Source organism: Sceloporus occidentalis, unplaced genomic scaffold (genome assembly GCF_023333645.1).
Source record: "Sceloporus occidentalis isolate IW3139 unplaced genomic scaffold, rSceOcc1.0.p SCAF_3, whole genome shotgun sequence".
Taxonomy (NCBI): domain Eukaryota; kingdom Metazoa; phylum Chordata; class Lepidosauria; order Squamata; family Phrynosomatidae; genus Sceloporus; species Sceloporus occidentalis.
Window position 1 is genome coordinate 161,170,050 of NW_028316983.1, and position 18,590 is coordinate 161,188,639.

The 18,590-nt window shown below is 40.8% G+C and overlaps 1 protein-coding gene across 1 annotated transcript in view; it reads right to left on the bottom strand.

Moving 5' to 3' along the window:
- LYRM4 (LYR motif containing 4) overlaps positions 1 to 13,677 on the bottom strand; it is a 68,776-nt gene extending 55,099 nt beyond the window's left edge. Inside the window, exons 1-2 of the mRNA XM_089518802.1 lie at positions 13,540 to 13,677; positions 7,213 to 7,333 (exon numbers count right to left, since the gene is read on the bottom strand). Coding sequence (XP_089374928.1) covers positions 7,213 to 7,333; positions 13,540 to 13,628 — 210 coding nt within the window. The 5' untranslated portion in view covers positions 13,629 to 13,677. The remainder of the gene's footprint in view (positions 1 to 7,212; positions 7,334 to 13,539) is intronic.
- Positions 13,678 to 18,590: the final 4,913 nt, after the last annotated feature.

Here is an 18,590-nt window from a genome sequence, read left to right on the forward strand (position 1 = left end):
TTACAAATTTAATTTTCTTCTGTATTTCCTCTTGAGTAATCTGAGATACTTGTTTTTGTAGTATTTTTATCTCTTGTTTTATTTTGTTGCTATAAGGATTCGTTTTTAACTGATTCTCCCTTTTCTTTATCTCTTCCATTAATTTATCCATATGTGCTCTTTTTTTCTTCTACAACTCAGCACTTTTTTCATAAATAGTCCTCTTATAACAGCTTCCCATACTTCTTTGTTTAAGTTCTCTTGGAATATTTATCTCAATGCTGTTATGAATTTGATCTATTTTAAAGGTATTTATTTATTGAGTCTATATTCCACCTTTCTCCCAAAAATGAGATTCAAGGTGGCTTACAACAATCTAAGAAAGATGCCACTAAAACATTCATTTACAAAAGTTAAATAGGAATTTAACATAAGTATTATTTTTAAAAATGCTTAAAAACTAAACACACACACACACACACACACACACACACACACACACACACACAGAGTACACAATTAAAATTAAAATTTCCAAAGCCTGCCTAAATATAAACATTTTCACTTGCTGTCAGAAAGGGAGCCAACTGGATTCGCCATGGAAGAGTTACACAGTTTGGAAGCAGCCATGGAGAAGGTTCTCTCTTGAGTCATTACCAGCCACACCTTGTGGTGGGACCAAGCTTATACAAGGAGACATGCTCTTTCAGATAGTCTGGACCCAAGCCATTTAGAGCTTTAAAGGTCAAAACCAGGACTTTGAATTCTGCTCAAAAATGGCCCAGTAGTCAATGCAACTGTTTCAACAGGGAAGTCACATGATCCCTGTAGCCAGCCCTGGCTGGCCACAGCATTCTCGACCCACAGAAGTGTTCAAACAGTTTCCAAAGGCAGCCTCACATAGAGTAAGTTACAGTAGTCCAAAGAGATATAATCAAGGCATGTGTCGCTGTAACCAGATCTGACTTCTCAAGGGATGGGTACAGATGACACTCTAGTTTTAACAGCACAAATGCATTCTAGGACACAGTTGAAACCTTGGTATCCAGGCTCAGATTTGTGTCCCGACTGATCACTTCTGTATTGTCCGGATTAAGTGACAATTTGTTTGCCCTCATCCAGTCCATTACTTACAGCAGACATTGGTTCAGCACTGAGAAAGCTTCTTTGGAATCAGTTGGGGAGGAGAGACAGAGTTGGGTGACATCTGTCTACTGGTGACACTGCACCTCAAACATCTGGATGACCTCTCCCAGCAGTTACATATAGATGTTAAACACCATGGGGGATAGAACCAAGTCCTGAGAGACACCACAGACTAGTGGCCAGGGTGTCGAACAGGCATCCCCCAGTGCCATCTTCTGATCTGCCCCTACAAGAAAGACTAGTGCCACTGTAAAACAGTTTCTCTGAGCCCCATCCCAGAGAGGTGACAGAAGGATACTATTGTTGATGGTATCAAAAGCTGCTTAGAGGTCCAGCAGAACCAACAAAGACATACTTTCCCTGTTTAGTTCTCTGATATGTCACCTACAAAGGTAACCAAAGCCACCTGGCCCATTGCCTGGAGCTCCTGGGAGGCCACCACACACTCCATTACCTTGCCCCAAAGGAGGATATTGGAGAATGGTTGATAGTTGTGCAGTATGGTGGGATCCAGGAGGAATTTTTCAATAATGGCCTCACCACAGCTTCTTTTAGACAAGATGGAAACCTGCCTTGTGCTGAGGAATTCACTACACCCTTTACCCAACCTGCCAGTTCCTTGTGGTGTGCTTTCAACAGCCAGGAAAAGTACCATATGTACGCAGTATGCACATGGTGGCTCTCACCTCTCCAAGCATCCTGTCCACATCCTCGGGTTGCACAAACTGAAATGCATCCAATAACACTGGACAAGCAGGTGCCAAGGTTAATCACATTAAAGCAAGAAGTATAAACAGTATAAAATCTCTCAAATGCATACTAAAGTTACAAAATAAATAAAGCATCCCCCTATAAGAGAGCTCCCTGCAAACAATTACTCATTAAAAGCGTGCTTGCTTCAACAGCACAAGATTACATATACAGCTGGCTGTATCTTTTGAGTTGGGCCTGCAATTCTTATGTTCTCTGTTTTCTTGCCAGTTCTGCAGACTAGAAGTAAAACTACACTGAAGCACAAGGACTGAATATGTTCTTATAGCATAGGTCCAAGTGACACTATCCAATATCTCCTATTACTCTATGGTCCTGTTACCAAAAAGGATGGCTATTGCATCTCTAACGCTGCCACATCTATGACTGGCAAAGCATTCCTCCCCAGGGTGATATTGCATTCTTACAGTGGGCAACTTTCCATCCCCATGACGCCCAATAGATGACTCTTCTTCAGAGAAGGGTTTGGTAAATGGCCAAAGAAGCAGGACACTGATTTTGTTTCCTCAGGAGTTCTTTGACTTCAGTGTCTAGACTTTAGTAACACAATGTGCCATTAGAAGAATATGATATCTTTCCAAGGAACAAAACACACATACTCCACTCCTCTATAAAGTATACTATAATTATCTCAAAAACACACATATTTCTTACAACACATTTGTATTGTATGGTCTCATTTGTACACACAGAAAAATCAAATGTGAAGAGTACACAAACTTGAACATATATTATATTTCTGCATTTTTCTGAATGATTAGAACTTGAAAGTAATATAAGCTTTGTTCCATGAAACTCAAATCCGCATACGAATCTGTCTGCTGAGAAGTTCAAAGAGTGTCATGTCACTCTCTAAAAGAATCGTCTGCAGAAAGCACAATTCTCTCAAGTTCGGATTACTTAAACAGAAAAGCTGCAATGTGCCTCAGAGCTGTTATTTCACTGAAAGACCCTTCAAAAATATGGCTTTGAAAGTATCAAATATGTGCTCCACCTTCTGAATCTCCTGGGAAATCCAGAATAATTCCTTTTTAAATGGGTCAACTAATTCTTCTGAGATTCAGCTTAAATTTGATTCCTCAAAACTGCTACTCTTGGTGATCAAACTACTGATTCAGCAACTTCCTTCAAGAACACAGTGTCTTCCACTGAAAGTTCAAACTCAGTGCTTACATCTGCATCATGGCACACTTTCTTAGTGTTTTTGAACTGGGATGAATGGCACACATTCCTAGTGTTTTTGATCTGAATTGAAAAACTTATCAGTCCAAAATGTTGGTAGACAGCCACAAAATACACAATACATATGACTGGACCTCCATACCCACAGATTCAACCATCCACAGCTTGAAAATATTCCCACCTCCCAAAAAATTCCAAAAAGCAAACCTTGATTTTGTCATTTAATATAAGGGATATGATTTTACTACACAACTGCATATAAAGGGACTTCAGCAACCACGGATTTTTATATCCACAGAGGAATCCTGGAACCAAATCCCAGCAGATACCATGGGTGTCCACCTTACAAAGGCCATTGTTGCATGAATGAAGGCAATGAAAGGGTCTCTTAAACATCTCTTACATGAAGAACAGGGTAGCTGAAGTCTGCCCTCCCCATCTAAAGCTTGAAAAGTGATATTAGTTATTTTTTATTATTTGTTTAAAAAAGTGTCTGAATGCTACAAAATGTTGGCTTGTGGTACAAAACAGAATCTCTAATCATCCACTTTACTGCTGCCTCGACAAATATATGTGATATGACTACTTTTCCTCACATAGAAGTTGTTCTGCTTTTGAAGAACCATTTTTGCATCAAACCCAATAAACCAGGAAATAGAAAAAGGACACCAGCAGACATAAAGCTTTGATGCTTTTGCACTTGAGAAAGCTTTTTAAAAAATAAAAGTCAGTCAAATCCCATGAATGACATGAACAAAATGACAGTAATCTGTCACATTTCTACAATTTCCTCTAGCCTGATTTAAGAGGCTATTTATAAAACTGAAATACCAATGGTCACTTTGATGACTAAACCATAAATTAGCATGTAAACAGAATATAAATTTGATTTCACAGAAGCAACAAATTACCAGGCAGCTAGGATATTATTTAATTTCTATCGACATGTCACAGGGGAAAAAAGTCAGCAAAAGCAGATGTGCTACGTCTTAATAAACCTCCAAACTGCACAATACATTTAGTATTTCATTTGTTCCACTGCTTGGTTTTGAAAACTGCACATAATGCATGTCTTAGGTTTAAGACCCTTTCAAGAAGTCCTAGTTCATAACAACAGTTTTTACTGTTAAAATGATTCAGTTATAAACAGTCTTAAAAATTCACACTACAACTGAACGGGAATAGGAATACTCCTAAGCATCCTAATATCTAGTGTTTAGAAATGAAGCACATGGTACATAAACAAGTTTGCAATGTCATCTAGAAACTACTTCAGCATTGAAAATGTCCCTTAATATCCATCTGTCAAATTCTTTTTCACTTGTTCAAGTACACATAGGCTATAGTCCTATGGTCCTGATATCCACAAAGGGCAAAGAAACTGGAAATCCTTCTCCATAAGGTACTCCAACTGTGTATATGGGTGGGTGGGGGGTTATCTGATTCTTCCTATGTAGTTCACAACTGCAGAATTTCCTGTGGTGGCTTGCTTAAGAGGTTGTAAGTTCTTATAGGGCAAAGAAAGGAGTGAAGGCGGACATGGAAGGAGACAATGTGTGTCTGCTGTATCCACAGCCTTCTTAGCCCCAGCAAGGCTCCCAACATAATTCAGGCACATCTCTGAACATGTGGTATTTTGCTCATTTCCTCCCACTCCATGTAAAAGGGAGATTTTTTCTCCCTTGTACCAGCTTTGTGAAGGCCAAAACAGTAAAAAATCAGCTCCTCTGCTTCTTCAGTATTTCTGCTACGAGTCCAGCAAGACTTCAGAGGTAACAGAACCTCTGAGAGAGGAGCTCTTAGTCCTCAGTACTGAATACGGGGATCCTCCCTCAGGCTGCAATCTTAAACATACTTGCTAGGGAAAACACAATCCCACTGAAAGTCATGGGAATGTTTTCAAAACAGTCCCTGTCACACTTCCTGGCTTCTAATTTTTACCCCAGGAACAAATCTGATATAACTTGCACCTATATAACTCCTGTATTTTGTCAGTGTGTGGATTTTGTTAGCGACTTGGAATGTCCTTCTGGAAATAAAGCTGAGATGGAAAGTTCACATACTGTCACAGACAGGTACCCCAAGAGGTCTATCATAATAAAAGCAAGAGAGATCAATAATATGTTATGATGTGAAGTGCTCCTGTACAGGATCATACACGTTTCCAGTTTATGTAATTCTTTCTTTCTTCTCTTAGTTCTCTGTCTCCCCGCCTCAAAAGTTCTATCAAGGCTATCAAGCATTCTTAGTCCTCACTAGGGGTTTTTGGGTGCCCTTCCTCTCTTAGGTCCCCCCTCCCCAGTACTTTTGTACTGTGAAAACCTTGCTGATACGTTTGGTTTCATGAGGATCTACCCTTAGAAAATTATATATAACCATAATAATAACAGAAAGGAGTGCATTTTTTGCGTCTCTTTCTACTATATTTTTCCTGGTGTGAAATTCATCAGACATAGCCTGTATTTGGATAGTGGGAAATTCTTGCAATAGAAGAGAGCCAAGATGAACATATGAAGAACATGGGTGTTTACTGGGCTAAAAATGTATCACATAGGGCATGAACAGACAGGCCAAAATAAAGCTGCTTCAGGTCATTTTGGAGGTATGCTGTTAAATGACACACACATCTTAAGAGGCCAGAAGCTGCACCAAAGCTACGCTCTAGTCCTTAGGACTGGAGTGAGGCTTTGGCATGGCTTCCGGCCTCTTAGGAAGCATGCAGCATTTAAACAGCATACCTCCAAAGTGACCTGAAGCAGCTTTATTTTAGCCTGTCTGTTCGGGCCCATAGATACCCTTATACTAAAAAGGAAAAGTGAATTGTTCTGCATGCATGAAAACATATAGAACTATGTATTAAGTCACACAAGCAAACTTCTGCCTTCATGATGCAACTTTCCCTTCCTCTCCTCCTTCCTACAGCCTTCCCATCCCAAATCTGCCCCCGATGACCCATTCTGCTAAAAGACACACAGAACAGGATGGAATTTATTGATGCTCCACTCTCCACATGGAAACTAGGTAGAAGGTCCCATGTGACTTTAAAGTAATCTTGAATTGGATCAGGCAGTGTAATTCCAAATCTTATATGACTAATGGAGAAGAAACCCAATGTGGTAAAGCACATAATTCACATCCAGAGCATCCCAGGTTCAGTCTCCAGTTGCGTCCTACTTAGCAAAACTCCTACAAGAGGTTGCAGGAAAGTCTTTGTACACCATGTTATAGGGACAGTGCCAGCCGTAGTAGTCAGTTAACTAGTAGTTTGATTAAGCAGAATCTCCTTAATATTGTAATTTGTTCACCAGCCACAATAAAAGAAAATGTAGAAAATGATAAAGAGACTTTTACAAGGAAAGATTACAAATTTTGGGCTGTTTGACTTGGAAAAAAGGGGAAACTAAACAGAGACATAACAGAGGTTATGAATGAATATTGAGAAAGTAGTAAAGGACAAACTTTTCTTCTTCTTTCATAATGCTGAAACACAGGGCCATCCATTACATTATAGTAAAATGTGGTACATTCAGGACAGATAAAATGAAACTATGGAATTCACTCCCACAGAATATAGGGATAGTTGCCAACATGACTGGCTTCAAAGGGGGAATTGATAAATTAAAAAAGGTGGAATAATCAGTGGCTACAATTCAGAATGGCTATATGTTTCTTTTAGTATGCCCCTGCATGCCAGTTGCTGGGGAACACAAGATGGAGGGTGCTACTATATTCAAATGGCAACCTCCTTAGAGGCAATAAAGTGACCACTGTGTGAAAAGAATAACAGATCAGATAAAATATTGCTGGATCTGACATGTTTTTACTTATATATATTTTAAAATTACACACATATGAACACATACTTTTAAAGTCCAGTCTAGGATATATTTCACCAGCTTCAATACATTGACTAAGAAGGACATGAGCAACTTGAGGCTTGCCAAATACTGCTGGACTGTAACTCATGACCCCTCATCACTGGTTATGCTGATGGAAGTTGTAATCCAGTGACATCTGAAGGACTGCAGGACTTCCATCCTTGATGTAAATCGAGATAAAAGACTGAACCTACTTAGAGAATACCACAATGTCATGCTTGCAATTTAATTAAACTGGAAACAAAACAATGCTTACCTGTCGACGTATTATTTCCAGATTAGTTTTTGCTTTGTTAACTAGTGTTTCTATTTCCGTTGAATCCTTAATATTTTTGTTTTCTCTGAAGGCATCTTTTATTCTTCTGATGGCATAGGTCCTAAGCATATTGGTTAGCAAAAAGACAACAAAAGTCCAGTTCAGTTTAATATTTTACAATAAAAATTGTACAGCAACTATAAGGATGCAGAGAACTTAAGATTTTTAATAGCACAGAAAAATGTTTTTCATATATATAATAATAATATCTAATATTTATATAATCCTTTTTTTATACAATTTGATAGATTATATTATATAAATCTACAATCTAAATTTATTTATCACTCTGTTTTTATACAGCATTTAGTGTATGTAGGATGTATCATTTTACACAGTCCAGAGTGCACTATAAAGATCTTTCTATCTGGTCATACATCCATTCTTATGAAATCTAGGCCAGTTTAACTCAATATTGTTACCCTCATACTATAGGAGCACTCTGTTTGGGTGTGCACACACATATGGACACACACACACACACACACACGAAACAAAATTGAAAGTTTAGGATTAAGAAAGCATTTACTGAAAATATTTTAACAAGGGACTCTACCATTATACTAAATGATAGATTTTCAAACAACATATATTTTAAACATCCAGGAACCATCAAATAACTTTTTAAAAATTCATAAGGGTGTACATGTAACACTGGGGTGGGAGAAGTGTAGCATGTGGCCCCAAAGCCATTTCTGGAAATCTCAGGGGTTCCAATGCCCCCTCCCCCAAATTTGGGTTGTGTCTGTCATATTTTTGTTTTCCCTTAAAATGGCTGATAGAGTGCCCAAGCCTCTTGTGAGCGATAATGGCTATTTTCCTCCATTTTAATATTTTCATACTTTCAGGTCTGAATGGGGCTTAGTTCCAAACAGGAAATGACTGTTAGGTTACTTACTGTTTGGCAATAAGGTCGCCCTTGAACATGGAACAGATCAGGAGGGTGCCAAAAGTGCAATAAAATTGTCAGCAGAGCCTGTGGAGGACATTATTGGTTGTTTTTTTTTTGGGGGGGGGGTGTAATGAATTTTCTCTGGCCCTACATTTTGATGGTGTAATCCTCTAGAATCCCATATAGGGGTGGGGAGCTAACCCCAAACCCTGATAGCCCACTCCATGGAAGAATCCAGAATTTCCAGATGTTGGATGACAACTTCCATCATCCTAAATTAGCACTGAAAACAACAACAACCCAGAACAAAAATTAAGGTCGCATCCAGGCTTTGTCTTTCTCAGTACAAACTAAGGGTGGGCAATTGTGCCAGGCTGGGAGATCTTGGAGGGTTGTGTCCATCCCCCCCCCCCCCCCGATGGATCCACCCCCATAAACCAAAAAACATACTCTGGGAGACATATTCACCATGTTTTGGGGCCTCCTGGGTCATTTTAGCTCACAGCAGGTCTTTTTTTTAACAGCAGAACGTGACTGGAAGACCTTTTTGGGGGTCTAAATTAGCCCAGCCCCCCCTCCCAACATGGCAGAAGTGCCTCTTGCCCTTTAGTCTAGAGGGAACATCATATAACTGAAATAACTTTTAGGGGGAAGTTTTTAGAGAAAATGCTTTCTTAAAAAATCCTAGGGCACCTCCAAAGTGGGAGAAAAACCCCTCCATACCCTCTAGAGAGGCCGTGGGGGTTGCATGTAGTCCACTGGCACCACTTTCCCCACCCCAACATCGATTAAGTTAAATCAATGACAAACAAACCTCTTACTGATTTCACTGGGTCTCTAAATTACGAAAACGTCTGGCTTTATCTTATAGAAAACTGCACAAATCTATCTTTATTATCAAGAACACAAGAGACACAGAGCCAATTTCCAATCCTGGAATTTTTTTTAGACTGCAAACTTCATATTTCAGTGGAACATATAGATAATGGAAATGGTTTTGAACCTGAAGCCTACCCTACTCATTAAATGAAAAAATTGAGTCTAACTCTGCTAAAATAAGCCCTAACTCAGTCTACTGAGGGTTCAGTGCCTGTATGTGGAAGAAATACTCAAAGGACACTTGCAAGATGCTGAGGGAGCAAGACTGGTTTGCTGTATGAGAGCTTTACACAGACCTCCCATTTCTTCTAATGGTTCCCAGGTTTACCTGTGCGGATACTTATGATGGATAGAAGTCACAAATAACCAATAAACATTTCAAAATCCCCTAGACACAGATATTACTTCACAGTAGACCAGATCACTTCACTGAGGATTAAGGGCAGCAAAAGAAAATCATTTTCTAATCTCAGTCATAACTGTTCTTTATCTCTGTAAGAAGCCCTCATACTCATTTTTGACTTCAACCTCTTGCTCTCCTTTTCAATTTGCACTTCAAGTGTTTTAACTTCCATTTTGGAACACTCTTCACTCACCACCTGCTGCATCCAAGCACCAAAACCAAGGAAGACGGAAAAAAGCAATTGAAAACTTGAAGGGAGCAAAATAACCTCTGCAACCAAATAGTAAATACTTTCATTAAGTTGCATAAAGTTCAGCTCAGAAGAAGTCTGCCATTGCTCTGTAGCTATAATGGCAATAACTGTGTTATTCATGTTTCTGATTGAAATTTGTGTTCTTCTTAGACCATTCACAGCACTACATCAAATCCTTTCAATTTACAGGTTAAACATGAATGTATGGGCGGCCCAGTAAAATGCCTCTCTAAACTGAATGTGCTGAAAGATTCACTGCTGGTAACAATACACATTAGCCTATGAGAGATAAAATTCACTGGCATGTTGAAATTTCCAACTGTCAAAAACAAAGCCACTTCCACTCTGGCTGTGAAAACAATGGAAGACAACACCAAATGCCAAAATGTTTGAAGATTTCTGGGTCAAACGCTTTGTCTCCACACTCACATTCTAAAAAGTAGAGCTTTTTCTGGCTTAAACCATTCATGTGCATCCAGTAAGGCTGTACTTTTCAAAGCTATTAAAAGGGGCACATCACATGCTCCAAAAGGGTGCATTTATATTTCATGTTTACTGGATTTAATTGAGGAGTAGGCAACCTATGGCTTTCCAGTGTCTGCTGGACTCATCTCCTACCATCCCTAACCAGCAGCTATGCTGGGAAGCAGGAGTTGCAGACCAACATCTGGAAGGTCACAAGTTCCTGCTGCACTCCTGGTGACTGTCTGCTTTGTTTATTATTGTGGCACTTTGTTTATTATTGTGATACAGTTATGGTTTTTCTTTTATGCCTTCTTAAACTTTGAAAAGAAAGAGAATTCCTCAAATGGAGGAAAAAAACACCTTTGGTTTAAAGCAAACAGCTACATTTGAAAATCAAAGAAACTTGGATTACAGACCACATAAAACAAGGGCACATTGATGGACCTTTCTGTATCTTAACTGCTGCTTCGGGTAACAGAAGTGGTAAACAGAAGTTTTCCATTACCACTTCAGTTTAAAGCCTGAATTAAAGTTTTGGGCTGTACCTTGAAAAGCAGAGAAATTTAGATCACATATATCTCTTACATTCTAAAACTGGGCACCTTCAGAGTTCCTTGGAGGAACAATACTTATTTATTTTCCAGAGTTGGTGCAATTACAAGCTGGATAGCACAATATGCAGCACATATTTCATTACCCTTGCTCTTGAAAAGCTTTCATTACCCAAAGCTTTCTTTCGAAGAGATGATCCGGATGAGAAGGGAAATTATTTCCCACCAGAAGGAAGCAGAATAGACCATTGGAGGGAAACTTTAGTAAAGATGTTTTAATGGTGTGTATAACTATTCTACCAATCTATTATCTGTAGTTGCTGCCACTATCAAAACCTGCGTTTCACTTGAGCTGTTTAGTACTACCAGTGACATGCTATGTAAAGGGTCGGATTGCTAGTGCTTACTTAGGTGGAAGTTAACCTCAAAGAAAGGTCATTGAAAGTGTCCATGTTTTGTGTAGTACAGCTCAAAGAATAATTTCTTGATATAAACTGAGGCTTTTTGTTTAGCATGGAGAATTTCTAAGGACTTCATCCTATTTGCTGGGTGCCAAACAGAGAAGATCCATGGAATCAGTTGGGTGTGTTGTATGCCTTTAAGTCATTCCCAACTTATGGCTGCCCTAACGCAAACCTATCCTGGCGTTTTCTTGGCAAGATATCTTCAGAGGTTTGCCATTGCCTTCTCCTAAGGCTGAGAGCATGTGACTTGCCCAAGGTCACTGAACCAAGTGCTGAATGGTAAATGAACATCCCTCCCCCAAAGACATATGCAGGGACATTGCTGGACAAGGTTTTAGTTAAGCAAGTGCCTTGTTTGTTAATGGAATTTTACAGGGGATCCAGATATCATCACTTTTGACATTCAGGAAGACAAGAAAGGCTACCTACATATGGCCTTATTCTTGGTAGTGCCATCACTCTGGAAATACTCCAGAACTCATGGCAAGCCCAAGGTATTTTGCTGCCTGAGGCACAGAATAAGATAGTGCCCTGCTCTGTTTCCAACAGAAAGCCAATATAGGTGAAGAGACACCAGCACACCAGAGATCAGCAGGCCAGTTTATGGACTACAGACCCATATACATGTCACTTTGCTGCTCTCTCTGAGCTAACATCTGACATAAGGGCCAGCTTTTGCAACACTTAAGTGTGTTAAGAGTTGTGTTAATCGACATCTCTATTAAGTGTTTTTTAATCTCAGAGATACACCCCCCTCTAGGCTTCATGATTTTTTGTCCTGCATTTCCACAGTGTAAGGTTTTGTGTTTTTTTTAACACAGTCCTGCATAGTCTTCAAACTTGCAATCCTAAACAGACTAGGCAAACAAGAATAAAGCCTACCATACAGAGTAAACTGCATACCACAGGAAAGTAAGATTGCTGTGGTTTTCAAGCAGTTATGCATGGAGTGGTTTGAGTGTTGGACTATGACTCTGGGAGATCAGGGTTTGATTCCCTGCTCAGCCATGAAACCCAGTGTCACACTCTCTCAGCCTCAGGGGAAGGCAATGGCAAGCCCCCTCTGAAGAAACATGCCAAGAAAAGATAGGCTTGCCTTAGGCTCGCCATACATCACGACTTGAAAGGCACACAGCACTCCCAGTGCACTAGGCAGAAATACAAAAACAAAACAGAATTACCCTTGTTGCTTTCAAGGTGTTATGTGTGGATGTTACCTTCTGTAGCACAGCCAAAGTGGTGTAGTGGTTTGAGTGCTGAACTACAACTCTGGAGACCTGGGTCCAATTCCGAGTTGGAAGATAAATACTCTCTCAGCCTCAGAAGATGACAATGGCAAACCCTCTCTGAAGAAATTTGGTAAGAAAAGCCCATGATAGTGTTGCCTTAGGGTCACCACCAAATGTCAAAAATGACTTGGAGGCACACAACAAGAATAACAACAAGCATAATGCCGGTGCGCTGTGCAGAAATACAAAAACAAAACAACACTAATCCTGCTTTTTTTCAAACTAGACTGAAACACTAAAGCTACCTGAAGGCGTTGTCAAGGGCCAAACGTTTCAGGTTTAATAACTATGGCTTATTAATCCTGGGATGTTACAGAGGAGGATTTGCCATGATGGTGTGCATTTTGCTTGGCCGATAAAAGTCTCACTGTTTGGTGGGCTTTAGTCTGGATTGGTTAAATGGCCAACACAGCTACCCTTGGATATAAGCCCAACAATAAAGGTATATATCCCTGTTTGGTGGATTTGGGATGTTATTGTACCTCTTCTCTTATAACCAAACTGGATTATTTCTGCAGTGTGCTTTGGTCCTATAGGGCTCTGGAGACTAGGGTTTGAATCCCGGCTTGGCTATGGTACCCTATCGAGTGATGCTGGGCAAGTCACACTCTCTCAGCCTCAGGGGAAAGCAACGGCAAACTTGCTCTGAACCAACCTTGCCAAGAGAACCCCATGACTATTAATGCTATTGCAACATTTATATTGTGCATTTTGTTTGGCCAATAAAAGTATGACTGTTTGGTGGATTTTTGACTGGATTTGCCAAATGGCCAACAAACACAGCTGCCCTGGATACATAACCCCCAACAATATCCCTCTTTGGTGGATTTGGGATGTATGTTATCGTGCCTCTTCTCTTGTAACGCAAAAGGCAGAGGCAGCCTAGTGGTTGGAGTGTTGGGCTCTGGGTTCAAATGGGGCAGCAGCAGTCACACTCTCTCAGCCTCAGCAGGGGAAGGCAATGGCAAACCAAACCTGGCCAAATCAGGGAAACCTGGCCGTGAGTCCGAAGCGAGTCATGGGAGGCACACAGCAGCCAAGGAGAACCATGGAGGCCGGGCCCTTCCCTACCTGTAGCCGTAGGCGGAGAAGCCCTGGCTCTCCTTCAAGAGGGCGCGATAGAGCCTCAGCACCTGCGCCCGCCTGGCCTGCGACGCCATCTTGCAAACACGCCGCTCCAGGCAACGGACAGGGAGAGGAGGAGAGAGAGAGAGAGAGAGAGAGAGGCCTCCTCCCGGAAGGGGCTGCTGCTGCTGGGCTGGGCCTCGGGAGGCGCGGAGGAGAGCTTGCAAGGGAAGGTGAGTCCCGGGAGGGAGGCAGGAGCCGGGTACGGAATGGGAACCTCAGGAGAGGGGTTGAGAGTGTGTACAGGCAGTCATCCCCTCCCTTTTGGGACTACAGCTCCCAGAAGCCCTCAGCCATCTCGATGGCCAATAGTGGGGGATTCTGGGAGATGGAGTCCAAAAGCGCACCTTTGAGGCTGACTGGAAGAAAGGAATTGGCAGCATGAGCTTTCCTAGGCTTCGGCCTCTTGCCTCTTCAGTCAGAAGCGTCTGAGGAAAGAGGCTGAAGCCTAGGGAAACTCGTTTCTTTCAGTCAGTCTCAAAGGGGCTACACAGGAGTCACCAAACTGTGCCCTTTAAGAGGGGTTTTTTTGGGACTACAGCTCCCAGAAGCCTCAGCCATGTTGGCCAATAGCCGGGGATTCTGGGAGATGAAGTCCAAAATTAAAGAACACAGTTTGGGGACCACTGCCTAAGCACCTTTGAGACTGACTGAAAGAAAGAAGTTGGCAGCATGAGTTTTCCTAGGCTTCAGAAGAGCGTCTGAGGAAGGAGACTGAAGCCTCTGAATGCCCCTGCTGCCAACTTCTTTCTTTCAGTTGCTCTAAGTGGTTTAAGGTATTTTGGACTTCAGTTCCCAGAAGCCCTCAGCCATGTTGGCCAATAGTCTGGGATTCTGGGAGCTGAAGTCCAAAAGCCCTTAAAGAGCACAACCACTGGTGTAGATTACTGTCTACGTTTTTATACTTCCACTGCCCTGGCTGCCTCCTATTGCATTTTGGGGTTTGTAGTTCAGTGAGGCCTAAGAGTTCTCTGGATGAGGATTCTCAATGCACCTCTTAAACTACAAGTCCCAGAATGCAACAGGAGGCAGCCAGATCAGCTTAAATGGACTAGCAGCACTCTAAATAGATCACCACATTACACTCTTATAGTGCTGCTATTCTACTTTGATTGCTCTGGCTGCCTCCTGTTGCATTTTGGGGTTTGTAGTTCACTGAGGCCTAAGGACCCTCTGGCTGAGGATTCTAAGTGCCTTCCTTTAAACTGCAAGTCCCAGAATGCAACAGGAGGCAGCCAGAGCTGTTAAAGTGAATTAGCAACATTTTTATAGTGGGGTAATGTTCTGTGACTCCTCCCAAATGACACCCAAAGGCTTTTCATGGCCTAGAGGGAGTCGAACCCTCTAAGGTCCAAAACACACTGCAGAAATAATCCAGTTTGAGTTTGCTTTAACTGCCCTGGCTCAGTGCTAGGCAATCCTGGGAATTGTAGTTTATTTGTGGCAACAGAGCTCTCTGACAGAGAAGGCTAAATGTCTCACAAAACTACAGTTCCCAAGTTTCCCTAACATTGAACCAAGGCAGTTAAAGCGATCCCAAACTGGATTATTTTTGCACCTAGGATGCATCTAGGGTGACCAGATGTCCTCACTGCCAAGGAGGACAAGGCACCGCAAAATGGAGGGCATTCCATAATCAAAGTTAAAAGCACTCCTGTGTGAATAAACTCATGCTTCTTAGTCAGGCTCAAAGTAGAGAACGTTTTGGAATTCCTCCTGTCCTGAACAGAAGGGTGGAATGTAGGACATGTCCTGGAAAAAAGGAGGACCTCTGGACAACCTGATTTGCACAGTGGAAAATAATGCAGTTTTGACACCACTTTAACTACCATGGCTCCATCCTGCAGAATCCTGGGGATTTGTAGTTTTGTGAGGCACTGGCACTCTTTGGTGGAGAAGGCTAAAGACCTTATAAAAGTACAGATTCCATAGGATGGAGCTACAGCACTTAATGTAGTGTCAAATTGCATTATTTCTACGGTGTAGATGTACCCTTAGCTCAAGACACACCGGAGCATTATAGAGCATCTATATTGGTTTGCTAGCTGTGAGGCCGTGGAGTTCATCTAAATGTAATGTTCCTTTTTAGACCACAGCTCCCAGAATCCCCAAGCTGCTTGGAGCACCTCACTGGGGAGTTCTGGGAGCTGTAGTGAAAAAAAGGAACTTTTCCAAGTTACATCTAGATTACACATGCACTGTCTAGTTTTATGGCTTTGTTTGTTGTGTGTCTTCAAGTCGTTTGTGACTTACGGTGACCCTAAAACTAAGAATGAAAGGAGACAAAGGTCCAAAAGATACTGCAGAAATAATCCAGTTTGAGACCCCTTTAACTGCCATGGATCTTACCTAGTTCCTTTATAGTCTTCACAAATCTTAGCCTTTTCCTGATTTCTTGGCTATAGTCTCTTTTTTGATGAATGACTGAGCCAAGGTATAGAAAATCTTTATTTTGATGTTTTCATTGCCCACTTTAAAGTTATGTAAATAATCGGTGATCATTATTTGTGTCTAATTAAAATTCAGCTTTTGGTTTTTTGTTCCTTAACTTTCATCAGCAGTCATTTCAGGTTTTTGTTTTTTCTGCGACTAGTACAAATATCACTTACATATCTTAAATTGTTGGTTGTCTTTCCCTCAGTTTTAACACCTTCTTCCTCTGAGTCTAGCTTTCTGAATGATGTTTTTCACATAAGTTGACAGATAAGGAGCTAATACACCCTTGTCTGACTTTGCCAACTGGAAACCATTCTGTTTCTCCATCCTCTGTCCTTACAATGGCCTTTTGTCTTGAGAAGAGGTTATGCAATTAGACAATTAAATGTTTTGGTACATCCATTTCTGTTTTGCTTTGTTCCCTACTTCTTCTTTAAAGGTGCCTATGAATGTCAGCATGCCCTGTTTGAGTGTGTGGTCAGTTTTGTTTTTTTAATTTCTTCCTCTTCAACTTCTGTTGTTGGAGCATAAATTTAGATTATTGTTGCATTGATGGGCTGTCTCTGAAATGTTATTGCATTATATCCCATGACTGCTTTTATACATCTCTCTGTGCTATTAATACCACCCCATTTTTCTTTTAGATTTTCATTTTCTGAGTAATTATCTGATTGAAAATGTCAATTCCTGTTGACATTTTTCTCTCACACCAAGTATGGCAATGTTGATGCAATTTGGAAGATTTTTGCAAAATGTAAGCCCATGAAGTCTGAATAGTAAAGAAACAAGCATGTTTGTGTAGAGTACAAAGCTGGAATATTAAGAGAGTAGGCATAGGCTGGTACCAGGTATGAAGTCAACCTAACTAAAAACAAAGTGTTAAAGCAGAATAACCAGAGAGAAGGCAAGCAAATGGCATATAATGTACCAGTAAAAATATATTGTAGTTGGTATGTAAGCATTACTTATGGCTGATGACAGGCAGTGACTACTGTAGTTAGATTCACAGGGCATTGGCTACTGATAAAGGGCCAGTAAGATCTCTTCTCTGGTTGGTGGGAAAGTTAATTGCCTGTATTACTGAAAACCAGTGAAGATCTGTCTCTAATTGGGCAGATAGAGGCTAAAGATGCTATAAAAGCCATTCTTGCGAGACAAAAATGACTGTTATGCTGGTAATGCTGTTCCTGGCTGTTAAATCCCAGACAGTGCTTATAAGAGAGAAGAAGAGAGAATCTTGCCTTCAAATAATCTATAATAATTATGAAGTTCTTATGTGAATAGATAATGCCTGTAGTAGAGTGGTCCCTTGCTATGCTTTGGGGTTTGGTTCCAGGATCCAACTGTACACAGTCTACCTTCCTTTTCCACACATTTTTCACCCACGGATTAAGTCGTCCATGGTTTGAAAATATTCCTCCCCACAAAAAATCCCAAAAGCAAACCTTGATTTTGCCATTTTATGTAAGAAACGCTATTTTACTATGCTATTATATAGAATGGGCCTTGAGCATCCATGGATTTTGTTATCTACTGGGGTCCTGGAATGAAACCCCTGTGGATACCAAGGGTCTATTGTAATTGTAATGCATGCTGCATATTATTGCAATGCCTATGAAAGAGTATTCATTGGATGCTGCTATGCATAGCAATACCTATTTGTTTTTAGTAGTAATACACATATGCATTTTATTTTTAATTAATTATTTTAAAAATTAATAGTAGAATGTAGATATTATTTCTGTAACTTTTTATTTAAGTAGTTTTTTACAGCAAATTCAGTACACGTTTAAAAAGCGCAAAGATAATTAATACAAGATTTAAGCCGATATATGCAAATAGCATTATTTCTGTTATCTTGGAGCTCCAAGCAAAAATTATTATGTTGGGTTGGCTAACGACTAGAGCGCACCTGGCATGACACTCGACTCTTATCTGACAGAACTCATCAGAGAAAATTTCTTCATTCCTATAGAGAGGCGATACATGCAATGCAGATATCTTTCTCCTCTGCACATATCGTGTCAGCGGAGTCCCGTCCAGCAGAGCTGTTTAGAGTGGTGAGGGAACTGACACAGGTTCCACCTGTCCAGAACCCTTTACTTAACCCGACAATGACATGCTGTGACATTTTTAACAACTACTTCACAAATAAAATCTCAGATAAGAGGCGACCTGGATGCTGAGATTACAACAGAATCGATTTATGACGTGTCCAATAAACCTGTTATTCAGATTAAACTGGATCGATTTCAGTTTGTGAGTACTGATGACATGGACAAGATCCTTGGAAATGTGAAGAAGACGACATGTCCCCTTGATCCCTTCCCATCATGGCTGACCGTCCAGGGGTGTGTGTGTGATACCTTGATGGCATTTCTTGAAAGTGTCATCAATGCATCCCTTAGGGAAGGTTGTGTTCCACCTTGTTTAAAGGAGGCGATCATTAGACCACTCGTGAAAAAAACCTTCCCTGGACCCCCTGGATATGAAGAATTATAGGTCTGTATCCCATCTGCCATTTTTGAGCAAGGTGATTGAGAGGGCTGTCGCCTTTCAAC